We start from the raw sequence: 17400 nt of genomic DNA on the forward strand, positions 1-17400 counted from the left end.
TGGCAAGATCAAGACCTTCTTTAATTAGAGTTGCATTTAAAATGGGAGGATCTTCTTCGTCATTATCGCTGTGTTCTCTGTCTTGATGAGTCTCAAGGGTGAGGTCTATAATTTCATTTTCGCTCAAGCTTTTATCAGCTAATAATTCCTCTATATCGGCAAATGATAGATCATCGAATCCATCTCCACCAATTGTATGTGCCAGCGTTGTGATGTCAGTAAAAACAGCGTTATTATGGATGACAGGATCAGGATCTTTGCTTTTGACACATTCTGGCCAAATATTTTTCCAACATGAGTTCAAGGTTGATGGCTTTAAGTCAGCTAACGCTAACCCAACTTGATTAATGCAGTCCACAACAGAAAATTTTTTCCTCATATCAATGACTGTTAAATCCTCATTATGGTCTAGTTTGTCTACCACGTATTGGAATGAACGTTTTATGTAGTACTTTTTAAAAGTAGCAATGATCCCTTGGTCTAGCGGTTGTATTAAGGATGTAGTGTTAGGCGGATGATATATTAGCAAAATTGCACATTTGGGTGCTCCAAGAGCGGATGGCAAGGTGCATTGTCTAGAATTAAAAGAACTTTAAATTCTAGATATTTTGCATTCATGTAGCGTCTAACTTCTGAAATGAAGTATTTCTGGAACCATTCTGTAAAGATTGCACTGGTCATCCATGCCTTTTTGTTTGCTGTCCAGTGAATTGGCAGTTTATTGAAATCTACACTTTTCATCGAGCGTGGTCTTAAAGCACGATTTACTAGCAGTGGTTTTAACATACGTTCTCCTGAAGCATTGGAACAAAACAACAATGTTACACGGTCCTTTGCTACTTTTAAACCACCGGCAGTCTTCTGCGATTTTGCAACATAAGTTCTGCTCGGCATTTTTTTCCAAAAGAGGCCGCTTTCATCTACATTCCAAACTTGATCTGGGGTGTATCCTCCATCTTCAATAATTTTTCTAATTTTTTCAGGAAATTTTTTGGCAGCCAATTCATCTGCAGACGCAGTTTCTCCCTTAATTTTTACATTATGGAGAGCATGTCGTTTAAGAAAACCTGTCATCCAACCTGTACTTGCAGAAAATTCGGGTTGTTTTGACTGAGATGAAGTGCCTGGCTCAACTTCTTTAATACGTTTATAAATTCTTAATGCAGTTTGCTTGATAGCAATTCCATCTACTGGTATTCTTTTTTGTGATTTATCTTCAATCCACATTACCAAAGCTTTTTCCATCTTCTCTTTGACAACATCTCTTATGTATGACGATGATTTAGCACTTATTTTCGTTCCAGAACATACCGATTTTCTAATCGCAGTTTCATTTTTCTTGATCGTTCTTATGGTAGCTTCATGAATACCAAAATGATTTCCTACAGCCGTTGCTCCTTGTCCTGTTGTAAGTTGATCTAAAATTTTAATTTTAGTATCTAAACTGATCGCCTTCCTCTTGGCTTTTATTACAGGTGAATTATGTGACATTGTGTTAAGGCTACCAAAATATTTTTCATATTAATAATGCAAAGATTTGAAAATTATTTAAAGCTTACCTGTTATTGAGTTAATAAATCTATACGAGCACTAACTTTATTTTACTTATAATGTTTTAAATACTCACAACAACTAAGCGTCTTTTCTTTTCAACTCTCAAAACCAAACTAAATTGCGTAAAAAGTACATTACGTCTTTACTCTATGCATAATTCGGGGAATCCCACTCATATACACATATTTTTATAGCAACAGCTGTACACGATAACAGCCCAAAGCCGCTCATCCTGTATAGATGCGATTACATGCTGATATTCTAAGATCCTAAACAAATAACCTAAACCGATATGCTAAAACAAAAATCCCAAACAATGAATCCGATTTGCTCTATGAGATTCAAGAAAAATTCATAAAATATTGAAAATCGTATTAAAACAAAACAATTCGTGTAAAAAAAAAATTTTTTTCTCTTTTTAACTCGTGTTAAATCAAATTCGTGTAAAAAAAATTCGTGTAAAAAGAGAATTAGGTGTACATTTGTTATGTCTGTCTGTTTAACTGAGTTGATTGAATTCCCTTCAACCAAATCAAAATCCTTTATAGAAAACGCTTCATTACCAGGCACACAGGTAGATTTTTAGTTATGTGTGTTTATATATGTATATATGCGGCCGCGTGCACTTGCCACAGAAAAAATATTACGATTCCCAAAAAATTGCAAAGGTATCCAGCGCGCACTCATAGGCACAGTATTGTGCTGCTGTTCTGAACAGCGCCGAAGTAATAATTAATTATTTACCTATTATCAGAGAACATAAAATAATGGCTTCGAGATTTTCTGCAGTACTGAAATGTCCGACACAGAACTATATAAGCTACTTGTTGTTGTCTTCTGCATCTTATTGTACGCTAATGCGGACACTTACGTACAAGCAGCTGCGGTTGTCGAGCATTTAGAATACATATTTACATACATATATTGATGCATACATATGTATGGAGTCGCGGCCACTCGACTTGACAAAAATTCAAGATTCTCCAAATATTCGAAAATATTTCTGTAGGAAATATTGCAGTATTGACTATTTTTATTTGTTATGTTCAATCTTAGATGTAAGCACACTCGAAAAATCAAAGTTCTCAGTGCTATAACTTTTCTTCTAATAAAAGTATAAGAAAATAGAAAACGGTATTTTGTAAATGTACATATATATTTATTACGTATCTGAACAAAAAAACAAATAATATCGACATAGGTTTACAAGCTCAACCTTGGAAGGTAAAATAAAGCACAAATTCACATCAAAAAAGTATTGGCACATTCTTTATGTTAGCTTACGCTTTTGGCGTCGTAACGGTAAACTCTAATTATTTTCTTTTATTTTAGGAATACGGTGGCAATCACTTTTGATCGCGATTTCAACGGGAATAGACCAAAATGGACCGTGGTGCTGAAATTTCCCTAGAACTACGTCAATTAATGATAAAACTGTATTTTGGAAAAGAAAATCCTATCACTAAATTGGCAAACATGTTGATAAATCATGGGCCAGCGTTCAAAATATCGTTATGCATTATTGCAATACTACGCATTAATGCAACAGCTTCGGAGAGCAGATCTGGCCGCCTAAAAAAATTAACCGAACGACAGGAACGAATTGTGGTGTCCACGGTGGCACAAAATCCAAAAACTTCGGCTGTCAAATTATGCGAGACCCTGCAAAATTCCTTTGAAATCAATTTCAACCCCCGAACTGTTCGGAATACCCTATATAAGGATGGGCGTCATGGCCGGGTTCCTCGGCGCAAACCCTTCATTTCGAAGGTGAATAAGAAAAAGAGGCTAGAGTCTGCTAAACAGCATTTCAATAAGCCCAACGCTTTTTGGACCACCATATTTAGTGATGAATCAAAATTCAATTTATTTGGGTCAGATGGAGCACAAAAGATTTGGCGAAAGCCAAATAAAAACTTCAACGGTAACTCCTGCTCAAAACAGTTAAACACGGTGGAGGAAATGTGATGGTTTGGGGGTGTTTCGGGGCATCCGGTGTCCGAAAGCTCGTGTTCATAGATGAGACAATGGATAAGCAGGCGCAGCGTGACATTCTTAAAGAAAATTAAAGTCCAAGTGTCGAAAAACTGGGCCTCAATGGGACAACTTGGCAATTTCACCAAGATAATGACCTAAAACACTCGTTTTATTTTGTGCAGGAGAGGAGATATACCATTGCAAGCAGCTTAAAAATGATGAGTTTTTTTGTACAGTACAATAGTTGAAACTTTTCAGCGCCGTCGCGTTGACTGTTCGGTTCCACGGCAACTAGAATTATGGCCGCAATGGCTGCTCCTATTAAAACATGTGTTCTTGTAGTCGCTAGGCATTGAATTTTAGTTTTGGACGGCATACGCGTTTAGAGGAATTAAGTGAGTGCCCTGTGTGTGCGGTTGTACTAAACCCTTGAACTCCGCCTCCTACACCACTCTCCCTGCGGAACAGCTTCAAAGTATTACTTCGCAGGGCTGGTTAGCTATATAGCTTCGTCAATGTCTATCAGCTAATGCGTCTCATTTGCTCAATGTATCTGAGCTCTTTTTGAATTCTAGTAGCATATGCAGCTATCTCCTCCCACTTTTCTTCTGATTGCAACATGAACTCGACTACGTAAGTTGCATTTGGAATTATTCTTCCTGTTATAAAACGTGGGCAGTGGAACCTGGCATGTTCCACGTCTTCTTCTACATTGATGCACACAGGGCAGTAGGGGCTGTCATCATGCCCGAACCTATGCAGATATTTCCTAAAACCTCCATGTCCAGAAAGGAACTGTGTCACATTGTAGGTTGTATCTCCAAGACTCCGATTTAGCCATGGTCGCAAATTGGGAATCAGTTTATAAGTCAATCGCCCTTTACTGGAGGTATTCCATCGGTCTTGCCACCTTGTTAGTGACACAAGCCACTCTTCTTCTCTCACCGCTTTTTTATTTATTTCGGCATCCGCTGCACATCTGTCATAGACTCGCTTCATTTCACTCGCGAGAATATCCGCTGGTATCATACCAGCTATGACAAACGCCGCGTCATCCGACATTGTTCTGTAGCCGTAACATGCATTCGGTTTCGCCGCATTTGCCCAAATTGGGGCTGCATACAGGAGGACTGAAGAGGCCACATTTGCCAGCAATTTTCTCCTAGTTGACTTCGGGCCAACTATGCTAGGTAAGATCCTTGAGAGTGCCGCTTGTATGCTAGCGGTTTTCTCTACCGCGTAGTCAATATGGGCCTTAAAATTTAACCTACAATCGATCATAACTCCTAGGCATTTCAGAGCCGGTTGTGAGTGAACAATTTGCTCTCCCACTCTGATTCTCATATGCTCCACTTTTTCCGACTTGTTATCAGAACCGCCTCCGCTTTTTGCTCTGCCAATTTGAGTCCCGCCTGTTCGAGCCAATCTTTCACTTGTTTTATCGCTCCATTTGTAATCTGTTCCACTTCCTGTAAGTGCTTAGCCACCGTCACTATCGCTATATCATCCGCAAAGTCTTTTTTTCTTACCTCTTTGGATACCGGTAAGAGAAGGACTTTGTCGTACATCATATTCCAGAGGACAGGACCTAGGATTGATCCCTGCGGCACGCCAGCAGTAACTTTGTACCCTTTTGTTCCAGCACTGCTCTCATACATCAGTTCTCTATCAGAGAAGTAACTCCTTAATATCCTGAGAAGATACGGCGGAATGCCAATTTCATACAGGCTATTCAAGATGTGCGACCAACTTGCCGAATTAAAGGCGTTTTTGACATCCAATGTGGTTACAGCACAGTATTCCTTGGTGCTCAACGCCACCGCTTTCCTTCTATTGCCTTAACAGCCGTTTTGACAACCGTAGTAATTGCATCAATCGTCGAACGGTTTCTCCGGAAGCCACACTGCATGGTACTCAGTGCTCCCTTCTCCTCTAGTACAGGCAATAGTCTATTGCAAGTAATACGCTCGAGTATTTTGCCTGTTGTGTCCAGTAGGCAAATCGGCCGGTACGAGAACGGATCATCGGCTGCACCTCTTCCCTTTGGTATCAACGCAAGTCGTTCCACTGTGTAGGAAAATCACCTTCGTCTAAGCATTTTTGTAGTACCGCAACAAATATATAGCGACGCAAGCGGATAGCCGCCTTAAGGGCTACATTTGGTATGCCATCCGGCCCCGGTGCTTTTCGGTCGCCGATTTTCTTGCACGCTTCCATTATCTCTAGTGCAGATACGACTGGAATTTGCTGGGTGTTTACGGTATCTGCAGATTCTAATCTATCTATACTCGGTCCATGGGGAAATAGCGTCACTACAATTCGATGTAGCATAACTGGACATACGACTGATGGAGCTCGTTGTCCCGCCAGTTTCTTTAATACCATTTTGTACGCAGTACCCAATGGGTTTATGTCCGCATCGTTGCACAGTTGCTTAAAGCTCTCGACTTTACTTTTTTTAATCGCTTCCTGTAGTGCTTTCCTTGCCTTTCAAAAGTGCGCTAGCACCGTTTCATAGCAAGCTCTGCCCCTGGACCTTTGCATTTTACGCCGCGCTGGTAGGCAGATCCGTCTCAGTTGCGCTATCTCCTCAGTCCACCAATAGTAAGGCGCTCCTTGTCGATTTGGTCTTCTTATTGGTATTGCCGCATCGCAAGCTTTGGACAAAATGCTCTTTAGCTATCGAGCTTGCGCACTTGCTGTACCTCGCTGTAAACTTTGGTTGTTTAGTGCGTACCCAAAGGCCTCGGTGTCCATCTTCCTGTCATTCCCCCTGGGTCCTACTGCCTTACTTGCGCGTACTCTTTTTTTCTTTGACAGTTCGAATAGAATTGCCTGATGGTCACTGTGAGTGAATTCCTCACTTACTCGCCACTTGATTTTCTGCAAAAGTGAACTGCTGACAAGTGTTAGGACAGTAATAGATCCCGTACCGGCCTTGCGATATGTAAGCGCGCAATCATTATTTGCGATACTAATGTCTACTCTAGCAATGGCTTCTAGCAGGCTACGTCCTCTGGCGTTGGTAAGTCTACTGCCCCACTCGTTAGCCCAGGCGTTGAAATCACCGCCAATTACTATTGGCGATCTAATTTCAACGTCCCGCGTGAGGTCATCTAGAAACGTTTCGAAGCGCTCTCGCGCCTATCTAGGCGGGACATAGCAGCTATACATATAAATGTTGTCAACTTTAGCTCTTGCGAAGCCCTCCACTTGATCATAAATCTCTTGGAGAGGGGGTTTAAGCGTCCAAATGACAGTTTCCATGTCTTTGCTGCAACACCATCTAGCGTCTTTTTTAACCCTAAATGGGTCGCATATTAAGACTACCTCTGCTCTATTGACATCTGAGTAAGCAGGTCCTGTGCTGTTTCGCAGTGGTTTAAGTTAATCTGGATAACTCTCATTTCCTTTGGTCACTCAGAGCTCTCTTGAAAACTGGGCATCTACCGCTGCCCGCTATATGCTGAAAATTGGATTCACCCTGGCTTTACAGAGCATGCATTCTGGGTCCTTGCTGCATTCCTTGGCGATGTGGCCTTCCTCACCGCACTTTATACACTGTTTTGAACGATCTGCTTTGTTTTTGCAGTCTCACCGAATGTGTCCAAACTCTAAGCATTTCAAGCATGTTGTTAATATTAGTCGTTCACGGATCCGACAGTTTACCCAACCCACTTTGACTCGTCCAGCAGCGAGAATTTTATTCGCCTCTGTTTCTGTCAGGCTTAGGACTGCGGTCTATGTTCCATTGAACGCCTTTCGTATATTTACTACCTCTACAGTTGATGCCCCAATGTCGAATTTATCGCATATTGCGCTTATGATACCTTCTTTGGTAGTGATCTCGTCGATGTCTTTACACTCGAGAACCTTTATTTGTGTTACGCTCCGTACCGCCCCTCGTTCTCCTAGTCTATTGTTTATTATTGAGGTGAACTCCTTGGTTTGTTCACGCGAATTTGATAGCTGGATGTGTATTTCACCCTTTTGCGTTCGCCTTATTTTTGAAACGATTTTACCAAGTTCTCCGAGTTTGGGGTCGGATTTTACTGACTTCAGTATTCCCGCATAGGAAGTTTCACCCTTCGCTTCTATCAGTATCGCGTCAGGTCTAACTCTCCTTGGTCTTGCATCCCTTTTTTTTTTTATCCCCCATTTATTTTATACATCTGTCCTTTGATATTAAGTCTGTTGTTTAACAATTTGGTCAGGATTTATATACATCGCTTAATGACCAGTGAGAAAAGCGATAAAATTAAAATAAACGATTTAATATATATTACAATTAAATAATATACAATAATACAATACAAGTTTCACTTTACATGATTACATTTTTCAACTATTTTTAATTACTTTTTTATTATTTTTTACATATTTATGGTTTCTTAGCATTTATCATACTAAGTCGCTTGGTCGGGTTCTCCTTAAGCGCCTTTTCCCGTTTCTTTCCCTTTCAAGAAGTTTGTTGATTTCTGCATTACTGTGTGTGTGTATTTTTTTTAAAGTGCCTTGTTGTTATCTTTTTGGAATATTGGATTGCTGTCGTTGGATTTTTTCTATATGAGTTTTTTTAGTCGCTCCCCACACCTGTAATCCATATAGCCAGATTGGTTTAATCATAGTTTTGTACAATAATAGCTTGTTCTGTATAGTAAGTCTGGATTTTGTGCTGACTAACCAATGAAGTTGTCGAAGTTTTTCTTTTATTTGTTTGACCTTTTGCTTTATGTGGTGATTCCAATTCAGTTTCGAGTCCAAATGTATTCCAAGGTATTTAGTAGTTGGTTTAATTGTAATTGCTTTATCATTTATTTTAATTGGAACTGCGGTAAATTTTGTTTTGTTAGTAAATATAACCTGTACGGTTTTGTCTTCATTTATTTTTAGGCACCAATTATCGAACCATTCCTTAACTGCGTTTGTGTATCGCTGCAGCTTTTCAGTAGCGATAATTAAGCTTTTGTCTGACGCTAATAGTATTGTATCGTCTGCGAACGTAGCAATTGAAGAATTAGTTTCGTCAGGAGGTGGTATATCTGCGGTGAATAAAACATATAGTAGAGGGCCAAGAACGCTTCCTTGCGGAACTCCAGCAGTTATTTGATGAATACCTAAACATTGATTGTCATATTTAATATAGAAGCTTCGGTCGGTTAGATAGCTTTTTATGATGAGATAGTAGTCAAAAGGTAGCATTCTTTTTATTTTGTGGAGTAAGCCTTCATGCCACACTTTGTCAAACACTTTAGCTACGTCCAAAAATACAGCGGCACAGTATTGATTGTTTTCAAGGTCTGATTGGATTTTATTTGTAATTCTATGGATCTGTTGAATAGTCGAATGTTTTTTTCTAAATCCAAATTGATGATCCGGTATTATACGTTTTTGGTCTAGAAGTTGGCTTATCCGATCATGCAGTAATTTCTCAGCAATTTTAGATATTGTCGGTAATAAGCTTATTGGTCTATATGATGACACGGTAGTTGGATCTTTACCCGGTTTTGGCAATGCAATAATCTCTGCCACTTTCCAGAGCTTCGGAAAGTATTGTAAGCGAAACATTGCATTAAAAACGTTTCGCAAGTATATATATGCCTTAGTTGGCAGCTCCGCTAATGCTTTTCCTGTTATCATGTCATATCCGGGAGCTTTTTTATGTTTTATTCCTTTTTTGATGCAACCTATTAATTCGTGTGTATTCGTCCTTCTTATTTTTGTAAAATCATAGTGGAAATTGTTTTGGTTGTTGATTTTCTTTTCTTCGTCATTTGATAGATCTTTTTCGAAGTAATTTGCCAATGTTTTCGCTTTTTCCTCTTTTGTAACAGCCCATGAATTGTCATCTTTTTTTTAGTGGTGGTTGATGTTTTATTTGAGTTTTTAATTTTTTAGTAATAGGACTATGAATAAGTTCGTGCGGTTTTACAACAGATGGCGTAACTTGATTATTATTCCATCGATCCACATTTCCAAACATTCATTGGAGAGCTACTGTCGTAAGGCACAAACGTCAGTATAAGTTTTTTATTTGAAGCGTAAACAACAATATTTTTACCACACTTGAAAATGTCGAATTTCGTGCCAAATAATGTGTTTTTGCGGGGAATTCTTCTTCATTATTTTAATATGAAGAAAAAAGCAGCCGAAAGTCATCGTATCTTGGTGGAAGTTTATGGTGAGCATGCTCTATCTGAGCGAACGTGCCAGAAGTGGTTTGCACGCTTTAAAAGTGGTGATTTTGGCTTGGAAGACGAAGAACGCGAGGGTGCGCCGCCAAAGTTCATGGATACCGAATTGGAGGAATTGCTCGATCAAGATCCGGCTCAAACGCAAGAAGAGGTTGCAAAAACTTTGGGAGTTGATCAATCAACCATTTCCAAACGTTTAAAAGCCATGGGAATGATCCGAAAGGTAGGCCATTGGGTGCCGTATGAATTGAAGCCAAGAGACGTTGAACGCCGTTTTATGGCATGCGAACAACTGCTTCAACGGCACAAAAGAAAGGGTTTTTTGCATCGAATTGTGACTGGCGATGAAAAGTGGGTCCATTACGACAATCCAAAACGTCGGGCAACGTATGGATACCCTGGCCATGCTTCAACATCGACGTCGGCGCAGAATATTCATGGCCTGAAGGTTATGCTGTGCATCTGGTGGGACCAGCTGGGTGTTGTGTATTATGAGCTACTGAAACCGAATGAAACGATTACGGGGGATGTCTACCGACGACAATTGATGCGTTTGAGCCGAGCACTGCGAGAAAAACGGCCGCAATACGCCGATAGACACGACAAAGTTATTTTGCAACATGACAATGCTCGGCCACATGTTGCACAAGTGGTCAAAACATACTTAGAAACGCTCAAATGGGATGTCCTACCCCACCCGCCGTATAGTCCAGACCTTGCGCCATCCGATTACTATCTCTTCCGATCGATGCAACATGGCCTGGCTGACCAGCACTTCCGTAATTACGATGAAGTCAAAAAATGGATCGATTCGTGGATTGCGGCAAAACCGACCGAATTTTTCACAAAGGGAATCCATGAATTGCCAGAAAGATGGGAAAAAGTAGTAGTAAGCGATGGACAATATTTTGAATATTAAATTTGTAACCATTTTACGTCAATAAAGTTTAAAATTTCGAAAAAAACCGCACGAACTTATTCATATTCCTATTACATTTCCATAAAGAGTAGTTTGTATCTTGATAGGGAGTCAGATTCTTCAAATAGTTTTCGATTTCTTTGTTATTTCTCTTATTTAAGGTATCCTTAAGAATTTTTGTAGCTAAGTTTAGTTTTCTCTTGTCGTCAGGTGATCTAGTTTTTTGCCATCTTTTTCTTAACTTTCTTTTTTCTATAATTTGCTTTTTAATAGTAATGTCAGTTGTTGGTGCATTTGTTCTATTTGCTTGCTTTGGTGCCGATCTGATCCCTGCTTCTAGTACTACGTCTTTAAAATGTTCAATGTCAAGTAGCGTTTTTAATATCACATTTAGTATAAGTTGATCGTCAATATGGTGGCGGAATTTTTCCCAGTTGGTTCTGTCATTAAGTATGCGAAAAGATGTATCTGTAGATTTTATATGACTTACATATTCCAGTAATATCGGCGAGTGGTCAGAAGAAAGTTCATTGCACGACTGAATTGTCAATTGGTTATGGCTTATGTTTTTGGTTATGCAGAAATCGATCAAGTCTGGAATTTTCTTTACGTCAGTTGGCCAATAGGTAGGTTCTCCGGTACTTATAAATCTGCAATTGTTTTTACTAATTGCGTTAATAAGAATACGCCCCTTTTTGTTGGTGAGCCTTGAGCCCCAATCAATGTGTTTTGCATTGAGATCTCCAGCTGCATTAAATCTATTGTTAAGCGTCTTTATATATTTGTCATATTGATCCGAGTTTATTATGTGTCTAGGTGGACAGTATATGGAGGAGATAGATACTGGTCCATTTTTGTCATAGATTTGTACTGTCGTGGATTGAAGATAAGGCGTCGAATATTGGAGTTGTTCATTGTGCGTTATGCTTGATTTAATAATTATAGCAGTCCCTCCGTGGGCTCTTCCATCAGGATGGTTTGTCACATACACTTTGTATTTAGGAAATTTCAGAAGACTTTTATCAGTGAAGTGTGTTTCTGCAATCAATGCTATGTCAATATCTTTTTCTACTAAAAATTGTTTCAGTTCTAAATAGTGCTGTGTTAGTCCATTTGCATTCCAAATTAGAATTTTAATTTTTTCACTTTTGTCCATTCATATTTTTTAAAAGCATTGTAATTATATTCATCATATTTGTCATTTGGTTGACTAGGGATTTTACCATGTCTTAAAGCTCTTCAACATCATTGTTTTTTTCAGATCTGTTAATCAGTTCCTGCTCTGCTTTATGTTCCCTTGAAGAAGATACTACGTGAGCATAGCTTACTCCGGGAATTCTGTTTGTTACGGCTGTTGTTATTGGTGTATTATTTTTATTTGTATTTAATGTTGTTTCTTTATTACGCAGAGGGGAAAATCTTAGCATTTTAAGTGCTTTATAAATTTCGCATCCTTTGTAGTTGGCGGTATGCTTACCTCCACATAAAGCGCATTTAACTTCCTTTATTTGGTTTTTGCATTCGATTGTAAGATGTCTACCAGCGCATTTCACGCAAACTGGATCCCTTGTACAATAATTTTTTGTGTGCCCATATTTCTGGCATTTCGTGCACTGTGAAATGGTGCGCTTATGGTGAGGTGCTTCAAAAATGACTATGCAGTTCATTAGCTTGTTTATATTGTAAATGTCTTTGTTGTTATCACTTGCTTGTAGTTCGATGAAAAATAGTGGTAGTGGTTTTTTTGTTGATCTTTGTATTATATTAGTAATGTTAAGTACTTTGTGGCCTTTTTCGTTTATTTCTTTTTTAATTTCTTCTTGGTCTGTAGAGTGGTGCATATTTCGTAAGACTACTTTAAGTCCTCTTTCACTTTTTGGCCTAAATGTATACAGTTTCGTACCTTTTTCTTTTAGCATGTGGTATAATCTGTTATATATTTCTAAATTTTCTGCTTGAACGCGAACTTCATTATTTGCTAAAATTTTTAGAGTGAATCTGTTATTTGCTGTTTCATTTAAAGCGCTATTTAATGTTTGGCGGTGACGGTGGCTTATTATTTTTTTTTCTTTTTCGTCTTTGTTTAAATTTTGTGACAGTGAATCTTTAATTTGCCCACTGTTTGCAGTTTGAGTAATTTCTTCTCCATCATCCACATCTAAAGCTGCAAATTTGTTTGCAGAAGAAGTTCCACTCAGCCAGTAGTTTGGCAGCTTACTTTGATTGAGGGTTGATGTTGCTTTTATTTTTTTGTTACTAGCAGTCAATCATAGATGACTAGATGTGAAACTCTTTTTCTCGTGAGAGCGCTGAAAAATGTGCATTTTTTATAACATTTCCCAATATTGCCACACCGGTAGAAACATGAATTGGGTATTTTTGAACCAAAGATCTGGAATTTTTAGTTTCCACGCCACCATTGAGGTTAGTATTTATAGTGTGCGGTTGCCCAATAGCCTTATATCACTCGTAAACACCTACATATACGAAAAATGAGCACAATCCGTATGAAATATGTACATAAATAGGCAAAAAATTTAAAAATTTATATGTAAATGAAATTATTTAAAACTGAAATACAAAAGTAATTTAATAATAATAAAGTAATGTACGCGAAAACATAAGTTATAATTAAAAACATGACTTATTGCGATTTTTTAATATAACACAGAAATTGGGTAACAAAAATAAAATTCTCTAACAACGAACAGAATAAGTTAAAGCAGATTACCTTTAATTTTTGTAAAATATCTCAAATACAAATTCAGTTCCCTTACCTACGCTTTTCAACCATAGAATATTTACGTATATACAAATTTACATAAACCAACACACAGTTTTCAATAAAATTACATTATGTACATAAGACTAATTAAAAGTAGAAGTCGAAAAGGACATAACGAGCTTTGAATTCTACAAACTCACTTAAATTTAAATTATTACATTTCAATTGAATTAATTTTAAGGCAAATAATTATAAACATTTCAACATGTCATTTCTCCATTAAGCAAAAACGAACTGTTTTCACCTGTTATTTTTGGCGCGTTTCTTCCGGCAGTCTGCCATTTCGCCTATCAGCTGTTCAAAATCCCATAATGTGTGAGTGCTGCCAAGTTTTGAAACGTCCTCATGGGCGCGCTCTCTCTCAAAATGAATAAGTTTCACATCTAGTTATCTATGCAGTCAATGTTGAGACCTTTGTGGGTGAGTTTTGTGCTCTTTTGATCACAGGTTGCTTTTTTAGTGCAGCTGATTGTGTAGACGCTGACAAATGGGTCGCTAGCAGTAGTTCTGTTGATGCAGTTGTTGTTGTTGTAGCATTTAAAGAGACGGTTGAACCAGAGATTGTTAATGGAATGAGAAGGTGCAGAATTTTTGAAATAATAAGCGAATACGTAAAACTTATTACATAATTTTTTTTCAATTACATAAAAAAAACAAATTTATAAAAAAATGTTTGCGCCGGGAATTGAAATCGAGTCTAACATGTGGCAAGGAAAAATAAGCGGTGCGTTTATTTCTTCGACTGCTTATTTTTTTACCATTTTGTTACTTTTGAAATGATAAGCGGATACATAAAATTTATTACAAATTTTTTTACGATAACATTAAAAAATTAAAAAAATTTTAAATGAAAAAAAAAAAAATTCCGCCGAGAATTGATGGCGAGCCACGTGGGGAGGATAAATACGCAGAACGTTTATTTCTGCGCCTGGTTTGTGATGTCGACGTAGATACATATGTATGCGCGCGACGCGAATAAGTTTTAATAAATTCTGAAAGTAATTCATGACGTTTTTGATTACATACATTCATAAATGAACGTATACTCTATATGAACATAAATGATGGTATATGACAATATGCATAATATGTATGTATGTACATGCCAATATTAGGTATTTGCATTCAGAAAAAAAGAACGGTTTAAGATAAATCAACACTTATTTTATATTGTATGTCAATTTATAGTTTATGTATTCGACATTATTTACATACATATGTGTGTATGTACATTTGTATATGCAAAACAATAATGCACAAGCGCAAGAACATCATCTTCCTTTCATAGATATGTACATATGCATGTAAGTTAACACAGTCAATATTCTCTGTTCATAAAAATGCAGAAATAGCAAAATCACATTTTGTGCGAACGGAAGTCATCGCGACAAAATGTGAAGAACCTTACTTATATTCTCTGTTCATAAAAATGCAGAAACAACAAAATCACATTTTGTGCGAACGGAAGTCATCGCGACAAAATGTGAAGAACCTTACTTATATTCTCTGTTCATAAAAATGCAGAAACAGCTAAATCACATTTTGTGCGAACGAAAGTGATCGCGACAAAATGTGAAGAACCTTACTTACCTGTTCCATTTGCAATTTGATGATTAGCCAATATTTACTTACATGCAATATTTAGCGGAAGCAATCGCAACGGAATATAAGCCGCCGCGACTTCCAACAACAACAATAATAATTATAAAATATTGAATTACACAAATAACAATTTAGCAAGTAAGCAATTTCATTGTAAATTGTAGCAAAATAAGAATTTAGTAAGTAAGCAAATTGTATTAGCAAGTAAGCAATTTTGTACTATATAAGACATTATCAAATAAAGCAAGCAGGTTCAGTTGAAACTTAAAATCATTTTTACGAGTCGTGGCCTGCAGTCGATAACTTGTATGCCCAATAACCTTGACTTATGTATGTGCATATGTCACAGCACATCACATTCTTACAAGAAATCAAATACACATACGCACTAGTGAACGAGTTTCTTCCTAACAAGTGCAAAAACGATTCTGCTCTATGTATGTATATATACCCACTTTATGACCTAGCATATATACCTACATACATATATACCTAATTGCCTTCTAAACTTCCTACAAAATAATTGTATTTATATGTAACTACTTCCATGCACATTCATACATTCATGCATATATGCGCGAGCACAGCGCTGCCTTCTTGCTTCCGTGTACTTTTGTCTTTCACCAGTCGATATTCCTAATATTGTACTTACAAAAACACAACACTTTGATAGAAATGATGAAAATGTTCTAGAACACAACAAAAACACATACCTCACATGCGCATGTCGCCCGAATCTAAAATCTAAGCCTAGCGACTACAAAAACAAAATACATTCGTAGACGCAGTCGCAGCGGCCATGATCAGCGACGGCGCTGAACAATTTAGAACAAAAACAAAAAGTTCATTCATAAGTTCGAGCTCATACTTCAATTAGTTCATAAAACGAGCCGCCCATATGCCAATTTTCGCGAGCATTCGAAAATAGTCAATATTGGAATATTTCGCGTGGAATTATTTGCCAATATTTGATAAATCTTGAATTTTTGTTATTTCGAGTGGCCGCGGCTCCGTATGTATGTATGCACCCTTATATGTATGTAAATATGTCGTCTAACTGTTCGACAGTCGCGAGTTAATGCGACTTAGATTCGTTGAACAAATCCAGCGAATCACACATTTCTGTCCGCAAAGCCGCATACCGCAGTACCGGGAATGTTTAAATAAAACATAACAGAGTTAAATTTCAGCAAATTTATATTATCTCCTTCAAAATATGACCCGTCTGAAGCAACACACATGTGCCAACGTTTAACCCAGTCCTCCAAACACCCCCGGCAGGCCGACATGGCCTTCAGCTCCTTCGTCGTATTCTCTTTGATCAGTGCGATGGCGCGTTACCATCATGCAAAATCCAAGAATTGTTTGCTCACATTTCCGGCCGTTTGCAACATTCAGCATCTCTCAAAGGCTTCAAAACGGATAAATAATATTCTTTATTGACTGTCTGGCCCGATGGAAGGTGCTCATGGTGGACTATGCCTTGGCAATCGAAGAAAACAGTCAACATTTGCGTGCTAAATTGCCGGTGTTGTTGTTCAGTAGCGACAGGCTGGCCTCGTGAAATGAACATTTAAAAAGAAAAAAAAAGAGAAAGAAAACGGAAAGGTTAGTGACAAAATCTCTAACAGACAGAATTCACAGCGAATATGGGAGGAAGTGTCAAATCGCTGATGGTAAATTCACCACACTAGCTGCATAGAGAAAATCAAAGACGAAAAACAATAACATGATATTTTAAAAGCTTGTAAACGAGATGTTAATTGTTTGTAAACAAAAATGTTAATTCTTTCTGGTGTTAATTACTCATTTACGATTTGGTATTCCGCTGTTTCCCACTATTCGTGTGTATAAAAATATTAACTAAAAGAGTTAATAGCGATCATCTGACAAAGGCCAGAAGCTGCGCATAAGGGGCGAGCTGAAAAACATTTATCTGACAAATGTCAGGGGCCGTGTATGTAATACAAGCCGATTATCTGACAAAGGTCAGAAGCCACGCATAAACGCGGGCTGAAAATTTTTATCTGACAAATGTCAGGGGCTGAATAATAAAACAAGCCGATAACTGATGCGACCGTTTATGTTTAATTACATGCACAATTGATGCATGCCTGGGAAGTTATATGTATATATATAATTTTGTTTTCCATTTCGATTTGTATATATTCTAGGCTACACGTACATCATGACAGAGCACACTATTAGGCCATTTCTTTGCGAAACTATTGAAAAGTTAGTATTGCGCATTGAGTGGGAGAAATGGTTGCGCGCGTTTGAAATCTATTTGGAATCGGAAGACATCAAGTCTGTGAAACAAAAGAAAAACAAGCTTTTACATTTAGCTGGTATTCAATTACAAACCGTAG

The 17400-nt window shown here is 37.8% G+C and overlaps 1 protein-coding gene across 1 annotated transcript; it reads right to left on the minus strand.

Annotated features, from left to right (window-relative positions):
- Positions 1-522: 522 nt before the first annotated feature.
- Positions 523-1976, minus strand: LOC128869722 (tigger transposable element-derived protein 1-like). The gene is made up of 2 exons (XM_054112324.1): positions 1560-1976; positions 523-1501 (listed from the first exon to the last, which is right to left on the minus strand). The coding sequence occupies exon 2, from the start codon at positions 1489-1491 to the stop codon at positions 523-525; it is 969 nt and encodes a 322-aa protein (XP_053968299.1). The 5' UTR covers positions 1492-1501; positions 1560-1976.
- Positions 1977-17400: the final 15424 nt, after the last annotated feature.

This window comes from Anastrepha ludens, chromosome X (assembly GCF_028408465.1).
Source record: "Anastrepha ludens isolate Willacy chromosome X, idAnaLude1.1, whole genome shotgun sequence".
NCBI classification, from domain to species: Eukaryota; Metazoa; Arthropoda; class Insecta; order Diptera; family Tephritidae; genus Anastrepha; species Anastrepha ludens.

Bases quoted from the DNA above. Each gene is read 5' to 3' on its own strand.
- LOC128869722 (XM_054112324.1), bottom strand. From the start codon at position 1,491: ATGTCACATAATTCACCTGTAATAAAAGCCAAGAGGAAGGCGATCAGT.